A 26,691-nucleotide genomic window follows, 5' to 3' on the forward strand; every position below is an offset into this window, starting at 1 on the left:
GACTGCCCAATCGATCTTTTTCTCTCCCACCTCCCAATCTTTTTCCTTGAGTTTCTCGTATACCCCTGCGGGCAATAAGACTTTTAACATTTTAATTATATCTGGATACGTGTATTCTCCCATACGGAGCATGTCTTTTAATTCTCGGTGGAACCCTGCTGGATCTTTGTCATGACAGGGAATTAATTTCTTCATCTCTAAGAGTTCCATCTTTGTAATCGGAGTGTAAACAAACACTCGTTGCATTTCACCATCTGTTGTCCTGACTGGGTGTACTTCTCGTAACGGATTCTGTCTATCTATGTAAAAGGGTTTACTTTCTGGGGGTGAGACATGAACAAAATGCGGGTTCAGAAACGTTCTATATTTGTGGCGCTGTTCTAGAATAACACTAATTAAATCGGTACCTAAACCTTTCCATCTATATTGGAGTAACTCGTTCAGGACATCGTGTAACGGACCTGGATCAGAATGTTGACCCTCATACAGAGTAATGAGGTGCTGGATCATATACATACCCACCAGTCGTTGCTCGGCTGGGGGCAGTTTCAGAAACATTTGAGCCACTATTTCGTCTGGAAAAGTGGTAGAATCAGTAATCCATCGGACTGCTGATCGGGCTAGTTCTTGTTCATGCATAGTACTTAACTCGCTATAACCGATTCGTGATTTCAGAATGTGATCGGTAGCTTGAAATACTTGTTCCAGAGAACCTTGTTCTGGTGCTGGATGATGTAAAACTGACTTGTGTTCTAGGCGCAAATGGCGATCTGGAAATCTAGATTTTCCTACATACGCTATTCTAGTGGGATTCTCGTCCTCTACCTCTTCAGTAGAAGAGTCATTTTCTTTCTCGTTTACTTGTGCTGCTTTACGTTGTTCGTGTAACTTTATTATTTCTTTACGGATTTTCTTGTACATACTCTCTATACTACTGATAGTCTTGTGTTTACCCTCGGCTATATTATCACTCCACCTTGTCAGGATTTTCATTTCGGCCTGATCTTTAGTCGGGGAATCTTGTTCTCTTATTAGACAATTAATCAGGAACTTTAATATCATAAGCTGGATCTCAGCTTTCCTTTGAGACATGGCTTCACCAATACTTTCTGGATCATCCCCTGTACGGATGAAACGATATATTCTGTCTAGATCTCCTTTCATATCTGGTAGGGTGTCTAAATACCCGGTCACCCGTCTTACACGGATGGAATATATTACTGTACTATCATCACCTGCAACTGGATCATAGCGGCATTCAGTGAGAGCTCGTCGGATTTCTGCAACGGACTTAAATTTGGGCGTACGCTGTAACGCACATTCATGTAACTCGGCCAACGTTCTACGTTGGTGCGGTGGCGGGGTACCAGGAGGACCTCCTCCTGCAGCCCCTAAACTGGAATCGTCGACTGATACTCTTCGTACCAGCGCGGCGGGAAATTGTAATGTAGGCTGGACCGGGGGTACCGTAGTGGGTACTCCGGTGACTGGAGGAGCAGGATTTACATTATTTACAGGAGCTGGCGGAACAGGATTTGCATATTCTGGGACTGTGTCGTCCAAATAGGACGAAATAAAAATATCAGCTGCGGTCGGTTTGTGACGTAGCTTGGTCGGAACTAGTTATGGCGGAAAATTACTGGATGCCTCCGGGGTCGCTTTTGGCAAGCCCTTGGCAAGAAGAGGATACATACCCTTAATAAGGGCATGCCTCTGTCTGTCTGACTGTTCTGTTTTAACTCGTTCACCTATCTCGATTAGTTCCCTTTCTTGGGCTCGTTCTAAGGATTCTCTACTTAGTTCTGACTTTCTGATTTCTTTTTCGGTTCTTTTATGAGATTCTTTGCGCCATAACTCGATGGCATCTTTCTGTGACTGTCTGGCTTTCTTTTTCCATAATGCTTCTTCTACTCGCATGATGCACTCGGCATCCCATGTACCCGATATGGGCCATCTATACTTTTCTTCTAACTGTTTGGTATACTCTACCCATAAATCTAGATATAATATGGCACTTATGCCATGCTTTTGATACATAAAATGACCTGGACTGTCCCTAGGCGGGACAGGAACTGCTGCTTCTAGCAGACCTTTTCTGGTTTTTAACTGACGTAATTTCGAGAATAAAGGCATGACCGAACTGTAATCTAGACACAATACAATACACAACGAACACGATAACTACACCACTTTCATACCACGACATTAAAAATACATGAAGAACATTTAAAATAACAGTTCGAACAGAATACTACCTGGAATACTCAGAATACATAAATTTTCTCGAGAACAGAACTGACTAGAACAGAAACTAGATGCACTGCTGAAACAGTACGAAACTTACCGGTCTCATAAAGAGACACGTCAGGACCCGCATCCACCGAAGTGGACACTTCGTTTTTGGGTCTGTGTACCACCAACCCACGGACCAGAGTCAATTAGATTGACCCTGTCTAGATACTACCCCAGCAATGGTACTCACCGGGCAGCAAGAACGGAAGGCCTCGGACTGGACTGGACTGCTTCGACGCCGGACGGACGAACTTCGGACTTCAGTTACGGGTGGGCCTCCGGATACCTCGGACCTTGGACTCTCGGCTTGGGCTCTGGTCGGGACTCGCCGCGTTCCTCCACCGCCTCGTCTGGATGCTGGACCGCCACCTCCGTCTCCTCCGTGGGCCTGAGGGATACTTGAAGCAGAAATATCTGCACGTGCACGGTATGGTTCCGTCACGGCTGCAGAGGGTTAGGGGGCCGGCGTGGCTTCACCGGCGCGTGGGGAAAGGGCAAGTCCCTATTCGGGCGCCATTATGTGGTATATAAATAAATAATACCGGATCTAGGTTTGTCTGGACATAGCAATAACAGATAGCTCAATAAATAAGAGTCAAGATTCGAGGTAGTAGGAGTTTGCAGGTTTAATACAGCATAAAGGACAGGAACAGGACAACCTGCACGGGAACAGGATGGCAGCGCTGCCGGGGGCAGGATCAGAATCGGCACAAGGGAATGGGTAACATTTAATAGCAGTGCACAAGCATATATATTAAAACAGTTGCATTACAATACATATGATAGGTGGAGCAGTGGGTGTGGTCAATAGCAGTCGCGTAAGATAAGGGTGAAAATGGGTGTAACAGGGGCGTATAGATAGACATGTGATGTAAACGTAACAGAATATGTCATAAATGGGGCGGAAACATGGAGGGGGCTACCTAAGGAGCCGGGACCTCTAACCTAATGGTGTGCGCAAACTGACAATGACGTGTTACTAGGAGAAGCTGGGGGCTATGAACTCTGTGCTAGGAGCAGAGACTGAAGTCTGGAGAGTCAGGGCGACATGTACCTAAACAGTATCTAGTATCTGATGTTTAGAGAACATGTTGATATAAACTAAGAGTCAGGAGGGGAGAGGCTAACGGACTCTAAGACTGGAGCATGCATTATTCTACATGTAGTGCGTGATGAAGAATATTAAATGACCATTAAATGCAGTATTTCTCTTACATGGAGACGTAAAGGCTAGACAATGACGGAAACTATTGATGCGATTCAGTAGCTTAGGAATGCAGAGAAGGAGGGCTGGACTGATAACTAGAATCAGACTCAGAGGCAGAGCCAGGCTGAGCCGGGCACTGTGAGGCAGGAAGTAAGTGAAGGGTCGAGGATACAGGTGGGGGCTGTATCGCTCCTCAGCGAGGCTCAGGAGACAGGAGCTGAATCTGGTGTCCGGGCCCTTTTGAGGCCTAGAAACGGGGACTTTACAATAAAATAACGTGCACACTGAGAAACGTGGCAACGCAACTTTACATAGGCCTGATACTCGTAGCTTTCACGAGAACTGGAAACTGGCATACTAGTGATGGACACAACTGTAATTGCGTCTTTAATCAAACATGGGGATACATATGCATATTTGATCATGCACACATAACATAAGATGGAGGACACGTAGGGACACAGAACATGGCAAAATTTACTTTTCCACAAGGAAATGGAAAGAAGGTAGCTTGTAGAGCAGGATTAAGCAGGTTGTGTACGCTAGGTTTCTTTTTTTTTTTTCCTTTCATTGTCTCTTTGCTACTATGTTTGGCATATAAAAGAATAATGCAGAATGTGACTATTGTAACCAACTTGGGTGAAAATATGTGTTTGTATAATGTTTTGTTTTCACATGTCGTGTCCTGTATATGTAAAAATTCATAATATTTAAAAAAAAGTCTTCAACACACTAGAGATTGTATTTCTCAGTAGTGTAAAATAAATTGCCTTATGATGAATTTATGTAAAACTAAATTCATATTTGGCTAGTCTGCCCATATGCGCAGGTGGACTTTTTAAGGCAGACACTTGCAAAAGATTCAAACCTATGACTATGCTGGTGTCCTGGTTATCCAATCTGTTCTGGTCACCATAAATGGTCTTTTCAAAAAACAGAACTTACAAGGCCAACATTAGCTTTCTTTTCAAAATAGAATTTTTGCTTTCTCTAGAACTATAAAAAATATAATGTGCCAACCTCACCCCAGTGTTCTTTTCTCATAAGAGGTGAATTAATTTAGACATGAAACTTGGGGAGGCCCTTATTTTTTAGTTGCCTCCTTTGACTTTGTATAATCACATCTTGGGAGATTATACCCTTTGAATTTAGTTCAACTGTGGAATGAATCCGCCCTCTATTTCTTTAATCTATGTAGAGCCAGATGAAAGGGATCACTGTATCTGATAGTAATAGGTTCAAATTTAGACTTAGTAAAGGATGGCCTCAAAGACTGTTCACAACAAAACTTTGAACACAGTAAAGCTATATCTCACTTTTTTAGGGAGTTGGCGGTCCAACAAGCGAAAATGTAACTACACATTTCACTCCACTCTCCATGAGGAATACTCGCCTCAATCATTTCTTGATTGGGAGTGGTTTAGTACCATGTTGAAAGAATCCAACATTGGCCAAATTGCCCTTTCAGGCCATGCACCAATATCCACAGAGCGCTCAGGGCACCTAGAAGCATAGGGTGGGTTAATAGCAATGTACTATTTGACATCCTCCCAGAAGGTGACTGAAAGGAGGATTGACATGTTTGATATTGTGTGTCAAAGGGCTACAATAAATTTGTGATTGTACATTCGAAAATCAGTACTTGGAGGGGCTTTTATGCCTGCAGCACCTTGTTAAAATTAGAGAAAATGGTTTGCTGCATAACTTGAGCAAGAACTCATTCGAGGTGAAACACAAACGCACACTATCGATATCAAACAAACATGAGGCAGGATGAGAGGACTTCAGTCCCATGTAAAAGCCTAGACTATGGATAAGGCAGAAGATCCCCTGATCCAACTTAAGCAAGAGAAATACATGCTGGAAAACTAGGAAGACACTTTTGGTTACCCAGCTTAGAGCAGAGGGTGTGAAGGAAAGAGCGTACATGTTTGTTTTATCCAGGAAATCCAAAATAACAGTAGAAAAGTACTGCTAAGATGGCCTATAAATACAGAGGAAATGTTACCAAAAATGTAACATAGTTTGAGAGATGTATTTAACCACACCTTGGACAGACTTAATAAAATTCAGATTGATTCAAATTCTCCAGATAGCTGAATTAACTCGGATGAGAAGTTAGCTGCACTTACGTATTCTACAGAGCATTTTGCAGAACCCTTGAGTCCCATTTCATTAAACAAAGGGTACTTGTGCTGAATGAGTGCTAGATATGATTGTAAATGTTAAGCCAAAGGAAATTCAGCAGACCGTGCTGTTCCTTTTGACCTATTTTTCCGCAGTACCTGGTGGCTAAACTACTCCCATGCAATCTAGCTGCAGATGTGACAGCTGATGCCTGACTTGGTGAAATCATTACATTCTGGATTTGTCATGTTAATGCCAGAGTGGATCAATAGCAACTGAATTCTACATCTAGTATATGCACAAAAAGTGTGCAAAACTACGCCGCTCACCTGAGTGGATTGGGTAGAAGGCATTCAACAGAATAGGTTTGACATACAGGTTTAATCAAATCCAGTCATAGGAGTTTGGCTTGGTCCTAAGAGGAACTTGCCAGAGAGGCAATTTGCCACCTCACCTCTTAGCATTAACATTGTAATCTCTCGCCAACTGTATCTGTGGCTGAGAAGATATTAGGGTGCACAGATAGGAGAAGGCGAATTAGAGTTATCTGCAGACAGCATCATGTCTGTAGCTAGCGCAGTAGGCTCCCTACTTGGGACCCTTAAAAAGCTTGCGCTCTTAAACAAGATCGGGCTTCAAAATCAATATTTCCAAGACTGAGCCTCTGGTTCTTTACATCTGACCAGAATGCAAAGCAGAGCAGAATCTAAGCAGTTGTTTTACCTTGCTATCGAAATTCACCTTGGTGAAACACCAAAGAGCCGAGGAAAGCCCAAAAGGAATGGCCAATTACTCGAACCACCAACCTTTCCATTGAAATTGAAGGAAATGGCAGTGAGGAGGAAATATGGGAATGGACAGGTAAGCATCTTTGAGATCTAATCTGACCAGCCAGTCCCCCTGCTTCAACAGATCCACCAAAAGGTGGATTCCCTCCATTTTGAAATGAATGTAGACTAGGAAATGATTGAAATCCCTGAAATTTACGACCAGTCTGTGTCCGGCACCATTTTTCTGAACCAGAAAAATATTGCTGCAAATGCCGGGAGGTCTGTTTGAACACAGCGCTATGGCGTGCTTTGGTAGCAATTCTGCTATTTCGGCGTTTATAAAAGAGCACTCTTCTTGGGAAAAATGGAGAGGTTTCGGGAAAGAGTCTGTTACGCTCACCTGCGGTATTCTGTGCGTGAAAACCTGCTCTGTTGTCACTTCAACAGGCGCAGGTTCCAAGGAGGTGGTGACGAGTGGGGTAGAACGTGCTGTAGTGTAGTTCCTATCTTCCCAATAGGCTCTGCGCATTGGAATAATACCTACAGCAGTAAAGGCCTAGGCCAGACGTTAACTAGGTCTACTACTGTCGATACTAGACTTAAAGTTTTGGGTTTGCCAGCGTAGCTCAGAGTTCACTAGAAACTTTCTCGAATGTTCAAGGAGGAATTAACTTCCCTGATTAGACCAGAAGGGATTTAGTTTCTGACAACCATAGAACATGACAACTTTGCTCTCCCCTAATCAAGAGTCAATCTCTAGAGTCGTGTGAACAAAAGGCAAATTATTTTACTCAGTCAGTACGTGCATTCTTAGTCTCATCAGAATGTAGAGAAAAGGAAGAGACGGGCGTGTTCAATAAAAAGGTGTTATTTATTGATCAGTCTCTTTTCTCGTACAAGAGAAATGGATCGATATTATTGCAATACTTATAGTTAAGTAAAGTGCATACATTAAAAGCAATAGTATAAAATAATACTGTAAAAACATTGATATGGTTTCTAAGCCATAAGATGTTTTAAAATGAATAAAATATATTACATACACATATACATTTGACTAAACGTACTCAACTGGTGTTTCTAGATACGCCTACCCCGTGTACCTGACCTAAGTCTAATACGTGGGCGGGAATAGAAAGTTACAGTTTAAGTTAAGTTTGTTTTTGCCAAGTGAATAACTAAAGAATTCTCTGTGAGGGGTTATTCAGTTCTGTACCTGGAATTTAGGATGAATGAGGAATGGTATCTCTCTCTCTGGTCTCGATATTCCAGGCTGCCTGCGAGGGCTACCCGGAAACGCCGGTGCTGGATTCTCGGCAGGAGAAAGCAGCGCGTCTCTCAGCGCGTCAGAAAGGCGGGGCTGCGCCAGCGGGGTCTGCTCTGCTCTTCGGCAAGTATGGCTGCTCCGTCTTGTCACCACGCGTGTTTGCATATGGCAAGATCGGTAATATTTATACCTTTAAGGTGCCGAGATTGACGTAAGGATGGACATAGATACGTCAATAAAGATGTCATACGACTTGCTCGTTAGAACATTCTTTTACTAAAGTTCTCGGTGAAATCAAAACAATGGCCGCAGGGTTTTGCCCAGGTTGTCATAGGTTTGATTTGTTATGAGAACTCCGTATGCCTTATCAGGGGCTGGAGGAATATCGCTTGTCTAATTAGATCGCAAGTGTTATGACCTAATCAGATAACACGTTCCTGTGCCGTAGTGACTGCGTCAGATAACGGTATCTGCATCATGGGGGTTTTCTGCCTCATGGGCTGACTGCTAGTTAACTTGTTGGTTTGTTTAACTAGAATAGGGTCAGGAATAGGGGGATCGATTCAGAACCTATAGGAATACATGACAGTGCCACCTCTAGTGTAGTCCCACTCTCCTCTACCATGACCGTAGTCACCTCTAGGGAGACCTTGAGTGAAACGACCTGACGAGCGCCCCCTGCCTTGTCCGGCCCTGTTGAAAAGGCCTTGCTGAAACACTCACTTCATTCCTGATTGAGCTTTATCAAGTGATGTGAAGGTCCCTACGTATTTTGACTCATCCTTCACAAAACAGTCCCCCAAAAAGTTGCCCTCGGCAAGGGGTCCTGGCTCAGCTGCAGCCAGATCGGTTAGATTGGTGTCCATTTGCATGAGCAAGGATTTACGCCGCTCAGTAGATATGGCGCAATTTGCATTGCCCAACAGACAAATGGCCCTCTGTGTCCATCCTGCAAGGATATCTGGTCCACTGGGAACCTAGCTTCTTTGGTCATCAAGGCCATCTCCAGAATTTTTGCCAGCGGTCCTACCACGTCAAGGAGCTTATCCTGACAACCGCACCAAGCGCGATTGATCGATTTCTTAGGGTCTTTGGCGAACTTCTTAACCCCTTCCACGCTCATGACGAGCTGGGCTCGTCATGAGGTAGCCTCCTGCTACGCTGATGACGAGCCCAGCTCGTCATGGAACATTTGTTTTTGCATTTTCCAGCACACAACGGGAAAATGCACCGCATCGATGCGGTTAAGAAACGTAAGCAAACTGACCTCTATCTCGGGAGTCTCTGCAAACTTGTCTGGTAGGTCAGGACAAGGACATTCCGACCTAAGCCGGTTCCGTACCTCCTTATCAAATTCTTTCCTCAGGTTTTCATGCAAATATTAATCGACCTCTGGCGATGGAGCCCAGTCAGATGATCTGGGATGCACAATATCGCTAGGATTGAAGGTGAAAGGGGTATTAGATGTATTCTCTGTAGTAGAAGGAACCACTTTGGCCTTCTTTTTGGGAGGGGCCTCCTCGTCAGTGGTGGTAGTATCAGTATCGGTGTCCACATATTCTCTGTTTACTCTTCGCCTTGCCTCCCGTGGAGTAATCCTGATCGGCGCTCGTTGCTGGGGAAGTGCATCCAGCCACTAGCATGCGGCCATTGACTCTTTCGCTGCTTCAGTAGCTGGTGGAGTAACCTTACGTGCCTTATCTTTTTTGAATCCATGAGGCCTGGCAAAACTTTCAAGCTGCTTAATCGGTATAAGAGCAGCAGCCAATGCTTGTTGCACAGTGTTGGGCACTGGGCTCTCGATAGCCCTGTTCACCGAGGACTGGATGGAGGCTTCCAGAGCCTCTGTTATCTTCAATGACCGTCTCCTTCTGTCCCTCATAATAAACATCCTCCTCAACGTCATAACGCACCCACTCATCCATTATTGTAGTGGGTAGTGCGATAATGTCAATATTTCAGTGTTGACAATGCCAAATATATACAACTCTTATAAGGAGTAAAGGGGGGGGGGCAACCCACTTGCACACAAAATCACTAAAAGTACCAATGCCCCTTCAGCAAAGCTGTACTCAGGTTCTTGCAGCCTAATAAGGTGTAGGAGCCGAAACAAAACTGTACTTGTACTTTAAGCGTGTGCTCACTCCTTCAGGGCACTGTTATTTCAGGCAGTCAGGCGTTCTTCCTCCACCAGCCTCCAAACGAAAACGTGGCAGAAAAAAACAAACTCTGGACCTTACCTGCGTGCACAGCCCAATGCGAGCCCAAATCCAATGGAAAACAAGCCCAATTGACTTGTGTAGGCTGCGCAGGTCGGACGAATGCCACCCGGCTCATGAGGTGCGTGCGGGTGATGAGGGAAGCCACAGCACCTGCGCTAGAAGCGCGCGGCTTAAACCGGCCGTTAACACACCGCCCAGCGGCCTGGTACCTTCGCATTGCAAGAGACTAGTTCCCGCAGTGCAGGTAATCGGAGCAGAGCTCCTCCAGACGGCGCGAAGCTCGCTCCCTGAAAGCCACTGAAGAGCAGCCTAAAAGAGGAAAAAACCCTTTAAAATAAAGACACAACAAAAACCCTCTAGTAATACAATGGATATACAATGCCATCAACAAAACATTTTTTATGCGCTCAGTAATTTCTGGCCTAGAACCAAATATAAGCGATGAGCAATATCTCGGAGGGTACTTATCTCGTGCTGTGTGCAGCAAAGAAAGAGGAAGAAGAGACTATGCTCAGGACTATTATGGAGAGCTAACGAGACGTGGCAAATGCTAAGCATCATGGACAATGTAGTTCATATCCATTTATATTCACTAATTGTATGTTTTCATTGGCTGCTGTGTTTTACAGTAAAGGAAGAGAGCATAATCCGAAGCCTCCGGTCCTGTAATAGAATCCCAGGTAAACGTGCTGTGATGCTAGCCTTCACGGTTGATAAATCTAAGGTAATGTTATAATTAGAAGAATCGACATGCTTTCACCAGGTGGGAAGACAGAGGGGCGAATAAATAATTTGAAAACCTAATCGGGAGAAGAGACAATAGCTGCTTGCCAACACTTTCGCTCAATATTACAAAAATTGGCACATTCCCAGGATATTGTGAATGGGTTGAAAACCTACACCATCTTCTCAAAAGATGTCCAGTATTAGCAGAAGCATATTTTCCCCCAATAAAAGTCTGGTTAATGACATCATGTATTTGAGCGGATAAAATGACTATATTTGTAAAGAGTTAAGCGGAGATTAAATGGACTAAAATAACAAAGGAAATTGTCATTAAAAAAGCCACAAAAATGAGCATTTAAAAAAAATCTAAGTTCTATATAGAACGCGAGAGTTGTTCCAGCATTTCACACAAGTAATTAAGATTCTCAAAGCAGTTGCCATGAGCAGAACCCACACAATTATTGGACAGAGGAGTAGTGCTCAGCAAGAATCAGTGAAAACATTTTTGAAGGAAAGGCCCAAGAATAAGATGGGAAAAAACATTAATTTACATATTGCAAAACGTGGGCATAAACATTTGAAGTAGAGTTCACTCTCATAGCAATCCTGACATTGTATAGGTACTACTTCTTTAATCAGCTGGAATGTTTCAAAAGATGGTTATAACTTAAAACATTTATGAAACCAAGAGCATTTGAATTACTTGCAAAAGTAATGGAAAAACAAAAGAAAGTAACAAAGTGAAGAAACCAAACTCATCAGTGAGCGAACCACACCAAATATTAAATAGCATGTACACACATTAAAGGGGGAGCTCTTGTCGGAAATAGGAAGGTCGAATTTTAGAAAATACCTTGTCCAAGGGACATGTATGCTTCAGAAATCTACTTGCCCTGTAAAAACAAATTGTCCCTTATGTTACCGGCCAGTAAGAAGGATAATAAGTGCACTCATATCAGACCTCTGATACCTCTCTGCGATTTCTGCCTGGTATCCTGTTTTATCAGGGTTTGAATTGTAGCAAGGCTCAGATTTTCACAGTTGATCGATAGATACCTGCTAGTTGGTGCACTCCCACAAATGTACATGTTTAAGGATATTTGCCAACTCCTTTCTGCACTCATAGGTTGTAAATGTCCTGATTTTCCGGAGTGGGGAAATGGGTTATATGGAAAGTGAATTTGCAATCGCTTTGTAGCTATTTAAATGAGCAAATATACACTTATTGACGCGTGAAAATGGATTTCACAAAAGATTGCTGGGACTACAATTTCTATAATTAATTAATTGTGGGGTTCTAAAGCGCTAGAATCGACTCCCGAAGGAGTATCTCTGCGCTGTAGACCGCTGGGGAACCCGTCCTGGCTTTCCCTGTGAGATGGTCCCTACTGGGTATCTCCAAGGTCAAACCAGGCATCCCCGGCGTATGTGGGGGGCCGTTGTGGAGATGAGGCAAGCTAATGCCCAGAGTTGCCGAGTGTGATCCCTGGTTAGAGTAGGCACCGAGGCGAGAATTATCAAGTCCGCTGACCCTGGTCCTCGACCCTGCCGCGTCGGGAATAGAACCCTGGTCCCAGGCCGTCCTCTGCTCCCGGGTCTGCTGCCTCTAACCAGTGAGCCACACCACTCCTAACCAGTGAGCCACACCACTCCTTTAGACATGTGAAATGCTGAAAGTTGTAAATCTGAGCCAATGTCGGGATGTGTACTGCCAGGTGCAGTTTGGTCACAGTAGCATACCACAATATTTTTCCCTGTCGTAATTTTTTTTGGGTTACATTTTATTTTGAAAGCGTTCGCCAATATTGGTTTGTCTTTTGTATGCGTTTGCAAAATAGTGTTCTAGAGCATTACAAGTAGCCTCAAAGTGTACATTTTGCAAACGCTTACATGTTTTTATACTGGAAGCACTGTTAGTGATGCGGAGTTCCTAGTTCACCCTATTAAAGGCTTTGCATATATCAATAATATACATACAAGTTTAAACAATCTATACTTATGGATACTAATACTGTAGTAGTGGCAGATCATCCTCTTTAACAGATCAATGCTGCAAACCGGCAACCAAAGATTTGTGCAGCACGGGGTTTAGGCATACTTGTCCAGTGGGCAACCGGAATCTTCTCTTGATCCCAAAAAAATAGGTATTGATCAGACCATGGCATCCCACTCTACTGCAACATGGATATAAGTTTTACATAGATGCTGGACGTTTGTCTCAAATAATGTTCTATGCCTTTGAGCCATATTAAAACAATCGATACATACCGGAATAATAATTGAGGATGAGATGCAGCACTTGCTTAAAGTTAAACCATTAGTCTCATTGGTAAAGGTCAACCAATCTGAAACATGTAATAAATTCTCCAGGTCATAAAACAACCACCGGAAGACAGACTTTTCAAGTGGATAGTGCCTAGGATGTGAATAGGCAAACCGGCTTAATCCTTTTAAAATTTACAATGTAGCCACGCAGATTGTATACGAAATTGCGTAGCGAGAAGGTCAGTTTAGTCTTTGGCTGCCTAGTTTAGCTCCCTTGGCTATCCTGTATGCTTTCATATCTATATTTTTCTTTCAGGTTCCACCAGACGGCCAGAAACTGAGGAGTCTGAAGATGCAGGTGTACTCCTGCTGTCAGCTTTATACCACAGTTGTGTGTAACTACTTCCAGGATTTTCAGGTAGTAAATAAATTAACATCAGTTAAAGAACCATGTGAGTTCTATAGACCTCTCCCAGTGCTTCTTATTCTGAAAGGGGTTGCTCTTTCATTAGAGGCCACTTTTTCAAGGATTTGTACCGCAATGGAATTGCTTTGCACTCTAAAAACAATCTAACTTGTTTTGGGCTACTATACCTAGTAATTAGTTGCATATATACTTGCCTCTATTACTGGAGCAAAACCTATACTCGTGCTATAGCCTTCAGAGAAATTCAGTTTCAAGCAGTCCTGTCAAAATCCGATTTGGAACCTCTTGGGTAAAAGAATAGTAAAACTGTTGTAGCTAGAGAGACCTGTGGTGACCCCAAAATTGTTTGTGATCAGTTATCTTTTTTCCATTTTAAAATTCATAACTGTTACGGTCTCTATAGTGAAATGGCTCTGGATGCACGCAGTGGAAATTAAAATAATTTGAACACCAGCTTCAGTGCTTTGTTTCTCCTCCCCCCCCCCCCCACGTTGTTCTAAGTTTACGCAGCGATTCTCTGCTAGTCGACCATGCTGCCACCCAGTCAGATCCCTAGATGGTCTAGGTCTTATAGGAAAGCCAAGTAGCGAAGTGGAGTAACCTTTCTGTATTTCGATGGACCGAATGTCTGTCTGGGACGTGTACAATATAGTAGGCACAAGTAGTGCCAACCCCCCCCCCCCCCCCCCCCGTTGTTCTCCATCACTCCTATTATCTGGCTTACTTGTTAGCATTACTGAACTTACATAAAATTTACTCCTGAGCGAGAGAACTGACCTGCTGGAATTGCAAAGTTCCACAGTCTGCAGTTGGAATCTCTGCAGCTGCCCCGCATTAACGACCATTTTCTGTGTAACGGGTGCTTCCTCTGAGCTAAATATATTGTAGTAGAAGCTAATCTTGATCTGAGATCATAGATCTTCAAGTATTTGACTCTGGGACAATGTTTTATGGTTGTAGGATGGAAAGCAAGCTACTCTGGGTGATCTCCTGAAGACTTGCGTGAATGTGGTCACCAGGATGCTGCAACAGATGGATGGCCTTTCTGAGCAAGATCGAGTGGAATATCTCAGTTACACCGGTCAGGACTTGAACACCTTTATCACTTTATCCCTGCACCCTTTTCTTTACACAGCGGAGACCATGAGTTTTTTTTAACCATGCAGTTGCCTGTTGTAAATATTTCTCATTGTTACATTTCCAGTGGAGCGGGTTTGATTTCAAGCAGGGTTGCCGATTTAAAAATAATAATAATAATAATAATAATTTATTGCATTTTATTTCAGGGTTTGGGAGTGACAAAGTTGTTCTGTGCAGGTTGATGTTCGTCCGTAAGATAACCTAAGAGATTGAGAATTCTGGTTCTGATTATAGTTGGCTCATTTTTTTATTAGCTCTATTCCCTTCCTGCGGTTTGATCTCAGTCAGTCTATGAACAACTTGGACTGTTTGTCTCTATTTCTACTGAAGATCTGGGCTTGATGATTGAAATCTGAACATCAGGAAGACAACCATTAGTAGGCGTTTCCTTTCCTTTGCAGGATCATGTGCTTTCAATCTGGCTTACCGTTTCTACAACCTGAAGATGTACAGAGAGTCCAGTGAAGTCATGGCTGCCCTCTGTGAGAAGTTGGGAAAAGGAGCGCCCTCTGGCAAGTCCGATCTGCCGTCTGAAAAGGTGACTGGCACAAGTCTGCCATCTTAAATAGTTTTTTCTTTTAAACTATCTTTGAAAAGTGCTTAACATTAATTTGACATGTTGTATATGTTGATTAGGTCTTCAGTTTGGCAGTCCATATTTGCAATACCGAAAGTTTCACATAGACTTTAAATAGGTCTTTGTAGTTTTGACTGACACTAAGCATGGTTAATTTTCCGAAATTTAATTTTGCCATTGATGTTAGTAGTCCTCGGTACTTTAAATTTAAAGAGGCATGGTATAAAGTGTTGCTTCTTTTTAGACCATTATAAATACTGCAAGTTAACCAGCTGACTTTTGGCTGCACAAATGACAACTGTAAGCCATTCATGTCAAGGATTTGACGTATAAAGTGTTTTTAACCTTAGGACTTGAAAGGCTGATTTTTCTTTTTTCCCCATCGGATGTGTACTGACCTAAAGTGGAAAATAATGAGGTTCATATTGTCTTTACCTGTTTCTGCAGTTGCACAAGTTCTTCCGTCTGCAGGTGGAAAGCTGCAGGAAAGCGGCTGATTTCAAACCAGCATTCCGCTCTGTAGCCCTCTGGCTGGTTGCTCTGAAAGATGAAATTGTGGAGCAGATGGAAGACCCCATCTCCCTTTGGGTCAGAGTGAAAATGGACGCAGTTAAAAGTGGCGATGAGGATATGCGACTCAAGTAAGGGAGGCTGAAGTGCATTTAAATGGTAGTACATTTATGTGAAGAGGACCTTGTTAGTCAGTGGATTGCAATGTCATCCTGGCACAATCCTAGGGCTTATTTATCCCTTTGGCAATTTAGAGCTGCTGATCTTCATACAAATTAAACTTCAACAAACTTTACTGTTTAGTTCTAAGACTACAGATAAATCCTTTTTCGCAATGATATGAGTGTATTGTTCTTGATGATTGTTGATCGTTAATTTACTTTGGTAGACTCTAGAATGCTCTCAGGAATAGGGTCTTATTGATGGGGAGGTTCTAATACTCTACTAGAACTAAATGTTCAGATGGATACTTCTACCTGCAGATTTCTGACCTCTTGTATACATCTCCAGGTGCTTGACTGATCTGGGAAACTTTTCTCCATAGCTCTACATCAACAGTAGGGGGCTCTGCCTCAGTTAAACGCTTGAAGTGACGCCCCTTTGATATTATGACCTCATAATACGCCCCAATGCTGTACCAGCGTCAGTTCCTTTTTTTTTTTCATTTGTCTAAAACACTGTTCAGGAGCTGATTTCTCCACAGAAAAATCTCTACCAGGTACAACAACCATGTCCCCTCCCAAGAGGTCAGGGTTTAAACTTTGTGCTGATGTATTTTACCAGCTGCCACAATATCTGTCTGATGCCTGGGCTCTGACCACGACTACAAATCTTGGGATGCCAGAGCATGCAATCAAAGGCCATTACAGAGAAAAAAGCGGAGCTATGCATCTCCAGGGCGAAAAAAAGTAGAGGCAGGCCTCCGACAGATGTGGCAGTTGGTAAATGAAGACAGCACAAAGTTTAAACCCCGACGTCTTGGAAGGGGACATGGTTGTGGTACCTGGTAGAGATTTTTCTGTGGAGAAGGTATGTTTGCAGTCGCCATCACTGTCTGAGTCAATATCCTCCTGCCAAACGTATAAGCGGAGGAGGAGAAGGAGACATAGATGCACACAATTAAGGGATGTTCCACCACTCTGAAATGGAATTAGTGGAGGCTTCCCTGACCCAGAAACTGGTGCTAATGAAGGTCCCATGCTGCTTCCTTTGGCCCCCTGTTCCACCCCAGCTGTATCTGAAATTTACAGTGCCTAAAGTTGTTGTGGCACCTTATCTCATATCCATGTTTGCAGTTTTCAGCGGTGCCATGGCCCTCTCTGTAGTGCTTTTAGGTCACATGGGACATGTAGGTCTGCTAAATGGCTAGCAGGCCTCCCCTTCACACCATTCACTCCCTTTTTGCCTGCCCAGGCAGTGCTGTTGGCTCAGTCTACAGAACCCCAGGCCCTGGCCATTACTCCTGTTCAGCTGAGGCATTTACTGCCTGTGGTGCTGCCATCGCAGGTTCCTGTCACACCCATTGTGCTGTTTGCACCGGTGCTGACTTCTGAGCCAGTTGCTTCAGTGACCCAGCCTCTGGAACAGACTCCGAAGTCCAGAAGTGAGGCACACCGTCAGCTAGAAGAGACTTTTCCATGTACACCATATGCTTTGAGCTGTTTGACACCGATTCTGGTGAATCGGACCTACAAGAACCTGTACTGGAATTTCAGGGACTTTTAAAGGCTAATGGTATTGATTCTTCCCCGTGAGCTGCAGTTGTTAGACACTTCAAAGTCCCTTCTCCCTGGAGTCACATCATAACACTCCATCATTCGGAAAGAGTCTGACGTTCTTGAGTTGCCTTTGCCGACTGTCAAAACCAAGGCCAACATTATGACCAAAGTCCTTCAGCCTTCCATCCTTACTTCAGACAATGCTGCTATTCATGAGGCTTTCCTGACCCCATCCTGGCAATGTGGACTAAACCATCCTAGATCTGCCCCCGATGATCCGATAAGAATGATGAGCATCCTTCACCAGACAGCTTAATGATTCAGGCTTCTTTTTCATCCTGGCTCACGCCTGAGAATTTTCATTCTGCACTGGCTTGATAGGGAAGCTACAAATATTGAGGCTTGGGCTGAAAAATGTTTGCAGCTGGGAGTCTGGACAGGAAATGTCTGCTAGGAAGCTATGTGCATGCCCTTTTGGACATGGCAGTTATGCTGAACCCTAATCTTCACCAGGAACTTGAATCCCATTTGCAAGACCTGATCAGTGATGTTCAAGCAGCATCAGGGCAGGTGATTCAGTCTGGTCTACATATAGCAGATTTATTTACCCGGGCAGTAGAGACAGTCACTCTCAGGAGACATGCCTTGTTGCTAACCTCTTGTTTTCCTCTGGCTATGTAGTCCTCCTTGATGGACCTTCCCTTTGAAGGTACCAACTGTCCCGAAACGTTTTACTCCGCTTTGGAATGCTTCAAAGTGAGTTCCCCCAGAGCTGGCTGTCTTGGGGCCACATGTACATCGTTTTTTTCCGTTGCAGTTTGTGGCCGGAAAAATGCACTTTTATATGTAACAAACGCATTTTGCGATTTGGTAACCTATTATCTGATAGCAAAATGGGTTTGTGATTCGGTATTAGGAAGGGGCATGTTAAGGTCGTCCCTTCTTAATATCGACGCGCAGTGCTACGTACTAATGCTTTGCAACAGAAATGGTGTCGCAAAACTTCGCATTTTACCTCCTGCTTCAATTCAAGTAGGTGGTAACCCATTCGCAAACTGGAAGTGGCCCCCTGGGGACCCCTTCTTTGGGGATGCATGCAAAAACGTTTTTTAAGAGCAGACCGTGATCCAACGGACTACTGCCTACTCTTCGAAACTGAAGCGTTTCTATTTTCTTTTTGATACACATTGTTTTCCTTTAAGGAAAATTGGCTGCATTAAAAATAAAAAGCAAAGTTGCTTTATTTAAAAACAAACACAGCAGGCCACCATCCCTGTTTTTAGTGATTCCCAATGGGTCGCAAATTGCGACCTACCTCATGAATATTGAGGTGAGTCAATTATGACCCCCACTAGGAATCGCTAAATGTGTCAAGAACACAGTACATAGTTGTTTGGGATTTCCTAATAGCGATTTGCAAAAATGCACTATTAGGAGATTATAAAATGAAACCTACGCACATGTGGCCTTAGGTCTATATCCTCAAAGGAAGGAGTTTCAGGAGTTTTGAGTCTTTAGTAGATGCCAGGCAGCCCTTGACCAAGGGCAATCTCAAAACCCCATTCTGCTGCAATACAGTGCCCATGGAAAGAATGGAGGCAGTACGATGCTCTGGCAGTCACTGCTTCCTCTTACTTACCAACCACCACAGGGAAGCCATTCTAGTTCTCCCTTATCAGGCAATTTGAGGCAGATGGGAGGCCTGGTGTCTGTTTTCCAGAGGCCTGGAAATCCATAAATTCAGTTCAGGGGGGTCATGCAGATTGTGGAAAAGCCCTGCCCTTACAGCAGTCTCCTCCACAGATTTCCACTCCCCTTTTAGACCTTTTGCAGTAACGCCTACTTCTGCAGCGGGAGGTAGCAGCCTTTCTTTAGAAGGAAGCTCATAAGTTGGTGCAGGAGATTAGACAAGGATATCACTCCAAGTACTTTCTTCTTCTAAAGGAGGATGGTAGTCTCTATCAAGCCTTGGACCTCAGGGTCTGAAAATTCTAATAAGTTCAAGATGCTGTCCCTTGCTCATGTTCCTTTGCGCTTGAGGCTGGATGGTCTCAATGGACTTACAGGATGCTTATTGCCATATACTCATCCTGAAGGCCCACAGTAAGTATCTGCGGTTTGTGGTAAACACCACTCACTATCAATTTGTGGTTCTTCCTTTTGGTCTGATATTGGAACTGAGTGTTGTCTCCGTGCTGATGGTAGTGGTGGGAGCCTGCCTTAGTAGGTCAGAGATTCCTGCTTTTCCTATCTAGACCACTGGCTTCTCAAGGAAAGAACTCTGGAGGTAGCGCCATCGCACCTGCAGCGAACTGCATACTTGCTGCATGACCTGGGCTTTTAGCTCAATATGCCCAAATCTCACCTAGAGCCTAATCATCACTTCTGTATATTGGGTCAGTTCTGGATACCAATTTGGACTGAGCGTTTCCATGTGCGCTCAGGATACAGTACATTGATGTGTTGCTCCAGCGCTTCTAGGAAGGTACACTATCAGTCCTGTGTCCTTAGCCTACTTGGTCTGCTAGCTTCATGCATAGTCTGGTCGCAAATTCCTCTTGGAATATGAGGGCTCTCCAGTATGCCTCCAAAGGCATTGGTTCCAGCACAAGATTAACCTTGCACCTGGGACCCTGCAGCCCCCTGCTTCTTGGCATACAACATTGCGGTCCTTCTGCCTGCCAAGACGTGTACTGGCTGGCCGCAAAGGGAAGGATGACTGATGCGCTAGGTGAATTGCACTCATTTAGAGCAGATTGATGCAGAAAAAATGCAGTCTGCTGTTCTTGGGACCAGAGCACTCTGATCTGAAGCTCCCCCCAGCAAAGCCCCCACCTAGAATGGATGAATTGATCACCATAGCTAGAGGGGATTTTAAGTGACCACAATGTCTTCAGGGACACTTTTTTAAGAGCAGTGTTCTTAAAATCCCCTCTAGCTATGGTGATCAATTCATCCATTCTAGGTGGGGGCTTTGCTGGGGGGAGCTTCAGATCAGAGTGCTCTGGTCCCAAGAACAGCAGACTGGATTTTTTCTGCATCAATCTGCTCTAAATGAGTGCAATTCACCTAGCGCATCAGTCATCCTTCCCTTTGCGGCCAGCCAGTACATATCTTGGCAGGCAGAAGGACCGCAATGTTGTATGCCAAGAAGCAGGGGGGCTGCAGGGTCCCAGTCTGTGAGAAGCTTGAGGCTCTGGTCCTGTTCGTACAAGTACTAAATGTGGTTGGTGATCATTTGGCATGCTCGCTGAACACCAGTCGATGACCTGAGTCCGCATCTTTTTGCTGACCAGAGTGGCATCTCCACCTGCAAGTGGTGAAGATCTTCTTCGATCAATGGGCTGTGTGCTACGTGGATCTTTGTCACTCATTCCAATTCAGATTGCTCAAGATTCTGTGCCTTCAAGCAGCCAATACAAGGAGCTTTGGGTAGAGTTTAATTCGAAGTGGAAACAGCAGTTCAGAAAAACCCATTAGCTAAGCGGATTATTTTAGGCATTACAATCTGCTATGCCATGGCCCAAAAAGAACCACTGGAGGGCATTACAGCACCATCTATGACGGCCAAGCCTTAAACATCTGCTGTGGCTATGTGAGTCCCTGTAAATGACCTTTGCTGAGTGGCCTGTTGGTTATCCCTACACACCCTTACCAAGCATCACAGGCTGCATTTAGAAATGAGGAAGCATGGGTATCTCAGCAGATCTGTGCTATCTGACTTTCTGGTATAACCATCCATCAAAACCCTCTATTGCTTGGCCACCTATTCAATTGGTGAGGATTCTGCAGGTGCATGTACCCATCAGTAAAATGTTGCTTACCTTCAGTAGCTATGTTCCTGAAGGATACTCATCTACTTGCAGAAATCTCACATCTCTCTCCCACCTCCCCATTTGTTAGATGGTTATATGCCATCATAATATGGTTTCAAGTTTATTTTCTTGAGCTACATATCTTACCAGATGTCCTTCTCATCTTACTGCTTTGGCGGTGTGCCAAAAAATGGATCAGAAACTGATGTCACTCCGACAACAAGGGCGCTTAATGGTTTCAGCGATATCACAGGGATGCTGCTAGTGTCAAGGTAGAGTTATGGAGAAAAGGTGTCTGACGCCTAGAGGAGTGTTCAAGAGTTGAGGAATCTGGAATGTCTGGTGGATGCTCTCTACCTGCAAAGGTAAATAGGATTTCATTAACATCTTTAAACAAGGCCTCATGTCTTAATCATCCTTGAACAGAACATTAAAGTCTTGGGTTTGCTTTCTTGCATCCAATTATTATGTAGCCTTGCATAGTTAACTTTCTGAGGTAGTTCCATCAGTACATTAGAGGAGTGGGAGCGCTATTAAGTCAGAGGATGCATCTAAGACTAATCCATAGTCTTCTAGTATTAAGGGATCGCTGAAACCTCTTGGCACTGAAGTGCACTTTGTACCTGAAGCTCTGTATGTAGGTCCTAGATATGAATGAATTTGGAGTCGTTTTTCAGAAATTGACTGTTCTCTTAACAGCCTTTTATATTCACTGTGCATCTGTGAGCCTTTAGCAGTGAACCAAATTAATCCCCTGGTTGGAGCATGTGTTAGAGAAGGTTAGTTGATATAAGTACTTCTGAGCCATTGAGATGTCTGCCCATGTAGTCCCAACCTAGGAGCAGGTTGGTCATTCCTAAGGTAGCTTATTCAGAGACGTTGGTTTGCACTTTAGTGTTGAAAGGAGTTGTATGGGCGCACAAGAGCATGACCGTAATTGTCGTGCCATTGGCTGGTGAATGAGCGTAATTTAGTTTCCTAAATTATGGATGTTTAAATAATAGCGTAAAATTAAGTCTCCAGGACCTTGTTTGTGTTTTTAACCTGAACAATAATTGGCATCTCGATTAATGGGAGGATGCAGTGCCATCTGTCGTCTTAAAATTTAGTGACTCAAAAGATTACTTTTCATGTAGGACCATAAAGGACTGTGTAGCTGATTCAGGAGTGGAGCAATTCGGTCCCAGAATGCTGTTCCTGCTGCTTTCTCAGGAGCTGAGGGCATACAAGGCGGTGCATGCAGACACTGGACAGGAGCGCTACAATGTGATCTGTGATTTACTGGAGATTTGCTCAGAGGAGAGCACGTTTGTTCATGAGCGGGCAGTCAACCTGGTGGAACTGGCACAGGTCCTTTGCTATCATGATTACACAGGACAGACAGACTGGTAAGTGACTTGGTTCACAGAACTGAGCTTGGAGAGACAGTGGTGGGAATGAATGTTGTGCAAGACATTTCTTTGAAGAAAGTTGTGTTGCGTTACCTTTTTAAGGAATGACTTGTGAAATGAAACATTGGACTAAGATTAATAGAATGATGGCGATGGCGCTATCACTGGTAAGACCTTATTAATGGACGTTGGTTGTGAGGCAGGTAAACGTGGAATGTTCCTTCCATCACACCCATTGAACCGTGAATGGCTCTAAAATTGTGGGATCATTTTTGTAAACATTGTCATACTTTAATCCAAATGGAATCACTGGCTTGCACGTGTCTCCTTGGCTCAAGCAGCAAGGTCCTTTTCATAGAAAATGCATATACTATGTGGACAACAATTAGCCAACCAAACTAGGAAAATAAGGAGTGGAAAACACTCCGTTAAATAAATCCTTTGCCAAATGGAAAAATGTCCTTCATGCAGTTGCCTATGGTTTGGCAAGCTCGGTTTCCCACAAGCAAGTGAATTCTGGTGCTTTTAAATGCGTAATTTGTTATACTTTCTATTGGACTAAATCTTTTATGGAGCAGTATTCTCTAAAATATGTTGCTAGCATATGTCGAACAAGTATATCCTTCAATCCCGCTTTCCATATCGGTTTGTTGATCTTTGCAAGCAACCTACACAGACGACGTACACAGTGATGGTTACATCAGAGCACATGTAAGGGCTGGGTAAAAGCTTATTGCCATAGTAAGGGTGAATGTTTTGGACTTAAGGCTGTTGAATCCATTTGTATTAAATAAAGTCTACTTTTGTCTAATACAACTACTATTGTGTTGGAACCCTTTCTGCAGGGACACCCTGATTTTTTTTTTTTTTTTTTTGCGGAGCCCTATATTTGCTTGCTATAGAACTTGATGCACTTTTTCCCTGCTAACCAGTGGTAAAGTGCCCGTGTGCCTGCTTTTAACATGGTACAATTGGTACACTCCGGATTGCCATATTTAACTTGCTTATAAGATGGTAGACTATGGTACCAATGCATGCCCAGGGTCAGTAAGTAAAAAGTCACAAGTGGACTGCAGCACCTATTATGTCATGCACTTCAGTGACAATGTAAACATGACTGCAGGCTTCTACCAGTAGCCTAGCTGTGCGGGTTTTACTGCTGATTCTACCTGTCCAAATTACCTCCTTTGACAGGTTTTTCTTTTAAATATTTAGAAGTCACCATAATTAGACAACATTGTGCATAAAGAAAGGGTGCATGGTATTAAAGTAGGGATTGTAAAATTGAATGTTAAACATGTCTTTGCAGTGACAATGCCCTCAAAGCTATATTCAATGTAGCAAATTTGACTGTTGTATAGGAAAACACTGGGATGAAATATTACATACTAATCCTGTGTATCAGGAATGAGACTAGCTAGAAAAATAATGAAAAAAATATTTTTAATAGTGTTAAAAACCAAATTCAATGATGAAGTCTGATTTGTTGTAAATATTACGGAAAGGCGACTTAGTTAAACTTTGCCCTGGCAGCCATGGAAGTTAAATCTGCGTTTTCTTCTCCCACTTCAAGCAGCCATAATTGGCATTTAAATATTCGTGAGTGTGAACTTGCTCCCAGAAGCACAACAATAGACTGACCCTCACTGAATCGGACTAGAATGTGCACGGCGGACTGGAAGGATCCTCTTTGACATTAAAGTGTCAAGTCATGCTTGAATGTCACTTCCTACTTAACGGGTCGGCTGGGGCTTCTCATTACATTTGGAGCGCGCTTCCAAGGAGAGGAACAGAGCACTTTGTGTGTATCCACTGCCTGGTTCCTGAAAGCTCAGCTTTGATTTTACCAGATTTCTACATCGGATTTTGTTGGAGGGGTGGGGTTGAGACAGGGACTGCCTAAAACTGGATTTTAGTGTGTGATGTGCTAGGACACCAGAAGTACCATAGTACACTCCCCACACATACTACTAGCCTGCAGAACCCAAGTTTAGTGTGGCCGAAAACATTGTCCACCTTGAAAATTCCTAAAGTGTGTGAGGTTAGCTTTGGGAACCTTCACCCCATGTTAAGGTATCTCAGGGGTCATTCCTACTCACTGGTTTGTGGTGGAATGAATGTGGCACCTCCCGGCACACACTTCAGAATACTCTTGGACCAGCAGGAAAAAAGAAGGGAACTGAACGTGCTGTTTGAGACCAGAGAAGAGCCTCGAAGACTAAACCTGCTCTTCCTCTTGTACTCATGACAAGTTGGACTCCATGGGGCATAAGGCAGACCTTCTGTTTAATCTACAGGGACACAATAAGCAATTGTCCAGCTGACCAGTGGCAGCAGGGCGTGGACTCAACCCTGCTGTGGCTTTGGTCTCAATATAAGTATGTAAATGCCTCCCCTGAGATGCTTTAGAATTGTAGTCCTATGGTGGATTGGAACTGAAAGGACTGAAGTCAAAAGGTAAAATCTCTGATCTGGACAATCCTGGTTAGTGTTTCTGACCCCTGCGCCATCGTGGTGAACATCAAATTATACCTAGGTTTTGTTCTACTGCGACCTTTTGCTATTGTTGGCACTTTGTTCTTGGCTGTATCTTTACTGAACACTTAAAAAATGTATCTACTCTTCACCTTATTGGTTGTTTGTCATTGTTGTGGTTTTGTTTATTAAATTTTACTCTATTTATTTAGTTTTGAGATATACTTTACACATTGCCTCCATGTCTCTGTGTCATAGCTACCGGGGGATGAGTCCAGGTAAATTAAGTGACTTTAAGGGTCCAACCTGACGAGGATTGTGGTTAATACCGGAGGTGTGTACTTAACCCCCTCAACTAAAACTCTAGTTTTGCACATATAGTAATTGGTAAAATGCATGTTAAAGGACCTCTTGTTGGAACTCTCCATTCTCCCTGGAATAGGTTTTCCCATTTTTAACGATATAATTACCCTTGATTTGGTCTGAGCCCTGTACTTTAAGAGAATCATTTCCATAATGCAGTATTTTTTCAGCAGACACTCACAATTGTGTGCTATGCAGCGTCTAGCCTCCTCCTCTGACAAACAGTGCTTATATTCTGGTATGCTGTTCCTAATGTGTATCCTCTTTGCTTTTGTTGGATAGCACAGCTCTGGATTCTGTGCAAGAGGCTCTGCGCCTCTTGGAAACTGTGCATGCAGTTCCTGAAAACGCAGACCAGCTGATGGACGACAAGGCACAAGCACTCCTCTGGTTTTATATTTGCACCATTGAAGCCAAGATGAAAGAGGTAAGTTTGATGCCTTGAAATGTTGTTCTACGACACCTTATTGCAGAAAGTGGTATGATCCTGCATGTAGCATGTGCAGCTATGGTGGAAGTTCTAGAAACCCAAACTGCCATTCACTGGCTAACTTTGTTTATGCTATTTTCTCAATGGTTGTTATTTTTGCAGCAGATGTAATGAATGAGCCCCATAAATGTGAAATGACTAATCTGGTACTCCTTCATGAAATCTATCATAAAAACTGTTGTCCGTGATTTTTATCGTGCTGAATACACGAATTATTGTACAAATGGAAGAAACTCCAAAGATGATGAAATAGAATTCTTTTAAGGGCAAAACTTTCATTTTTTTTAAACCTTTTTTTAGTAAACAAAAACAAATATTCTCAATTACGAGTCGCCCTTACCATAATGTTTAAAAGCCATGGAGCAGTATTATTGAGTACAGCTGAGGCGCTCTAGTAGTGGCATGCAGGTTAGACCCTTAGTTGAATATTAATATCTGTCAGCAGGCTCCCTCTTCTGACGGCTCTGCTCTTCATCTGTTCTCCTAGAAATTATTTTGGAGAACAATTTTTTTTAATCTTAAAACTGCTTAATGGCATTAAGTTTATGTATTTCTGATGGATACCTCTGCCAGTGTATTCCTCACCTTGTGAATATCCCCCTGTGTCAGCAGCATTCGGAAATTCTATTGTACCTCTACACGCCGACGTGGACTACGTCACAGAAGCACGGCATCGCGCGCGGCTCCGCTGACGTCACCGACTCCATAATAGGCCTACGTTGGCGTGATGACATCAGTTCCCTTTTTTCTGCATCGTCGACGCTAACGGACTTTCTAGGGATCCTCGGTAGCTCGCTTGTTACTCTGTTACTGTCGAGTATGTCCAGTGTTTTCTTGTATCTTTTCAAGATGTCTTCGAAGAAAACTGGTTTCAAGCCCTGTGGAGAATGCGGAAAGATGAGGTCTATA

General features: G+C 43.5%; 1 protein-coding gene across 2 annotated transcripts in view; it reads left to right on the forward strand.

Annotated features, from left to right (window-relative positions):
• The window catches only part of ESPL1 (extra spindle pole bodies like 1, separase), a 588,475-nt gene that overhangs the window by 38,723 nt on the left and 523,061 nt on the right, over window positions 1-26,691 (forward strand). The window contains exons 1-7 of one of the 2 annotated variants that reach the window (XM_078687600.1): window positions 10,451-10,565; window positions 13,193-13,294; window positions 14,264-14,384; window positions 14,845-14,981; window positions 15,468-15,661; window positions 22,200-22,451; window positions 25,575-25,719. In XM_078687600.1, coding sequence (XP_078543726.1) covers window positions 13,229-13,294; window positions 14,264-14,384; window positions 14,845-14,981; window positions 15,468-15,661; window positions 22,200-22,451; window positions 25,575-25,719 — 915 coding nt within the window. In that variant the 5' untranslated portion in view covers window positions 10,451-10,565; window positions 13,193-13,228. Of the gene's footprint in view, window positions 1-10,450; window positions 10,566-13,192; window positions 13,295-14,263; window positions 14,385-14,844; window positions 14,982-15,467; window positions 15,662-22,199; window positions 22,452-25,574; window positions 25,720-26,691 lie in introns of those variants that run through there. The other variant, XM_078687592.1, reaches the window with a different exon arrangement.

Source organism: Lissotriton helveticus, chromosome 1_1, assembly GCF_964261635.1.
Source record: "Lissotriton helveticus chromosome 1_1, aLisHel1.1, whole genome shotgun sequence".
Taxonomy (NCBI): Eukaryota; Metazoa; Chordata; class Amphibia; order Caudata; family Salamandridae; genus Lissotriton; species Lissotriton helveticus.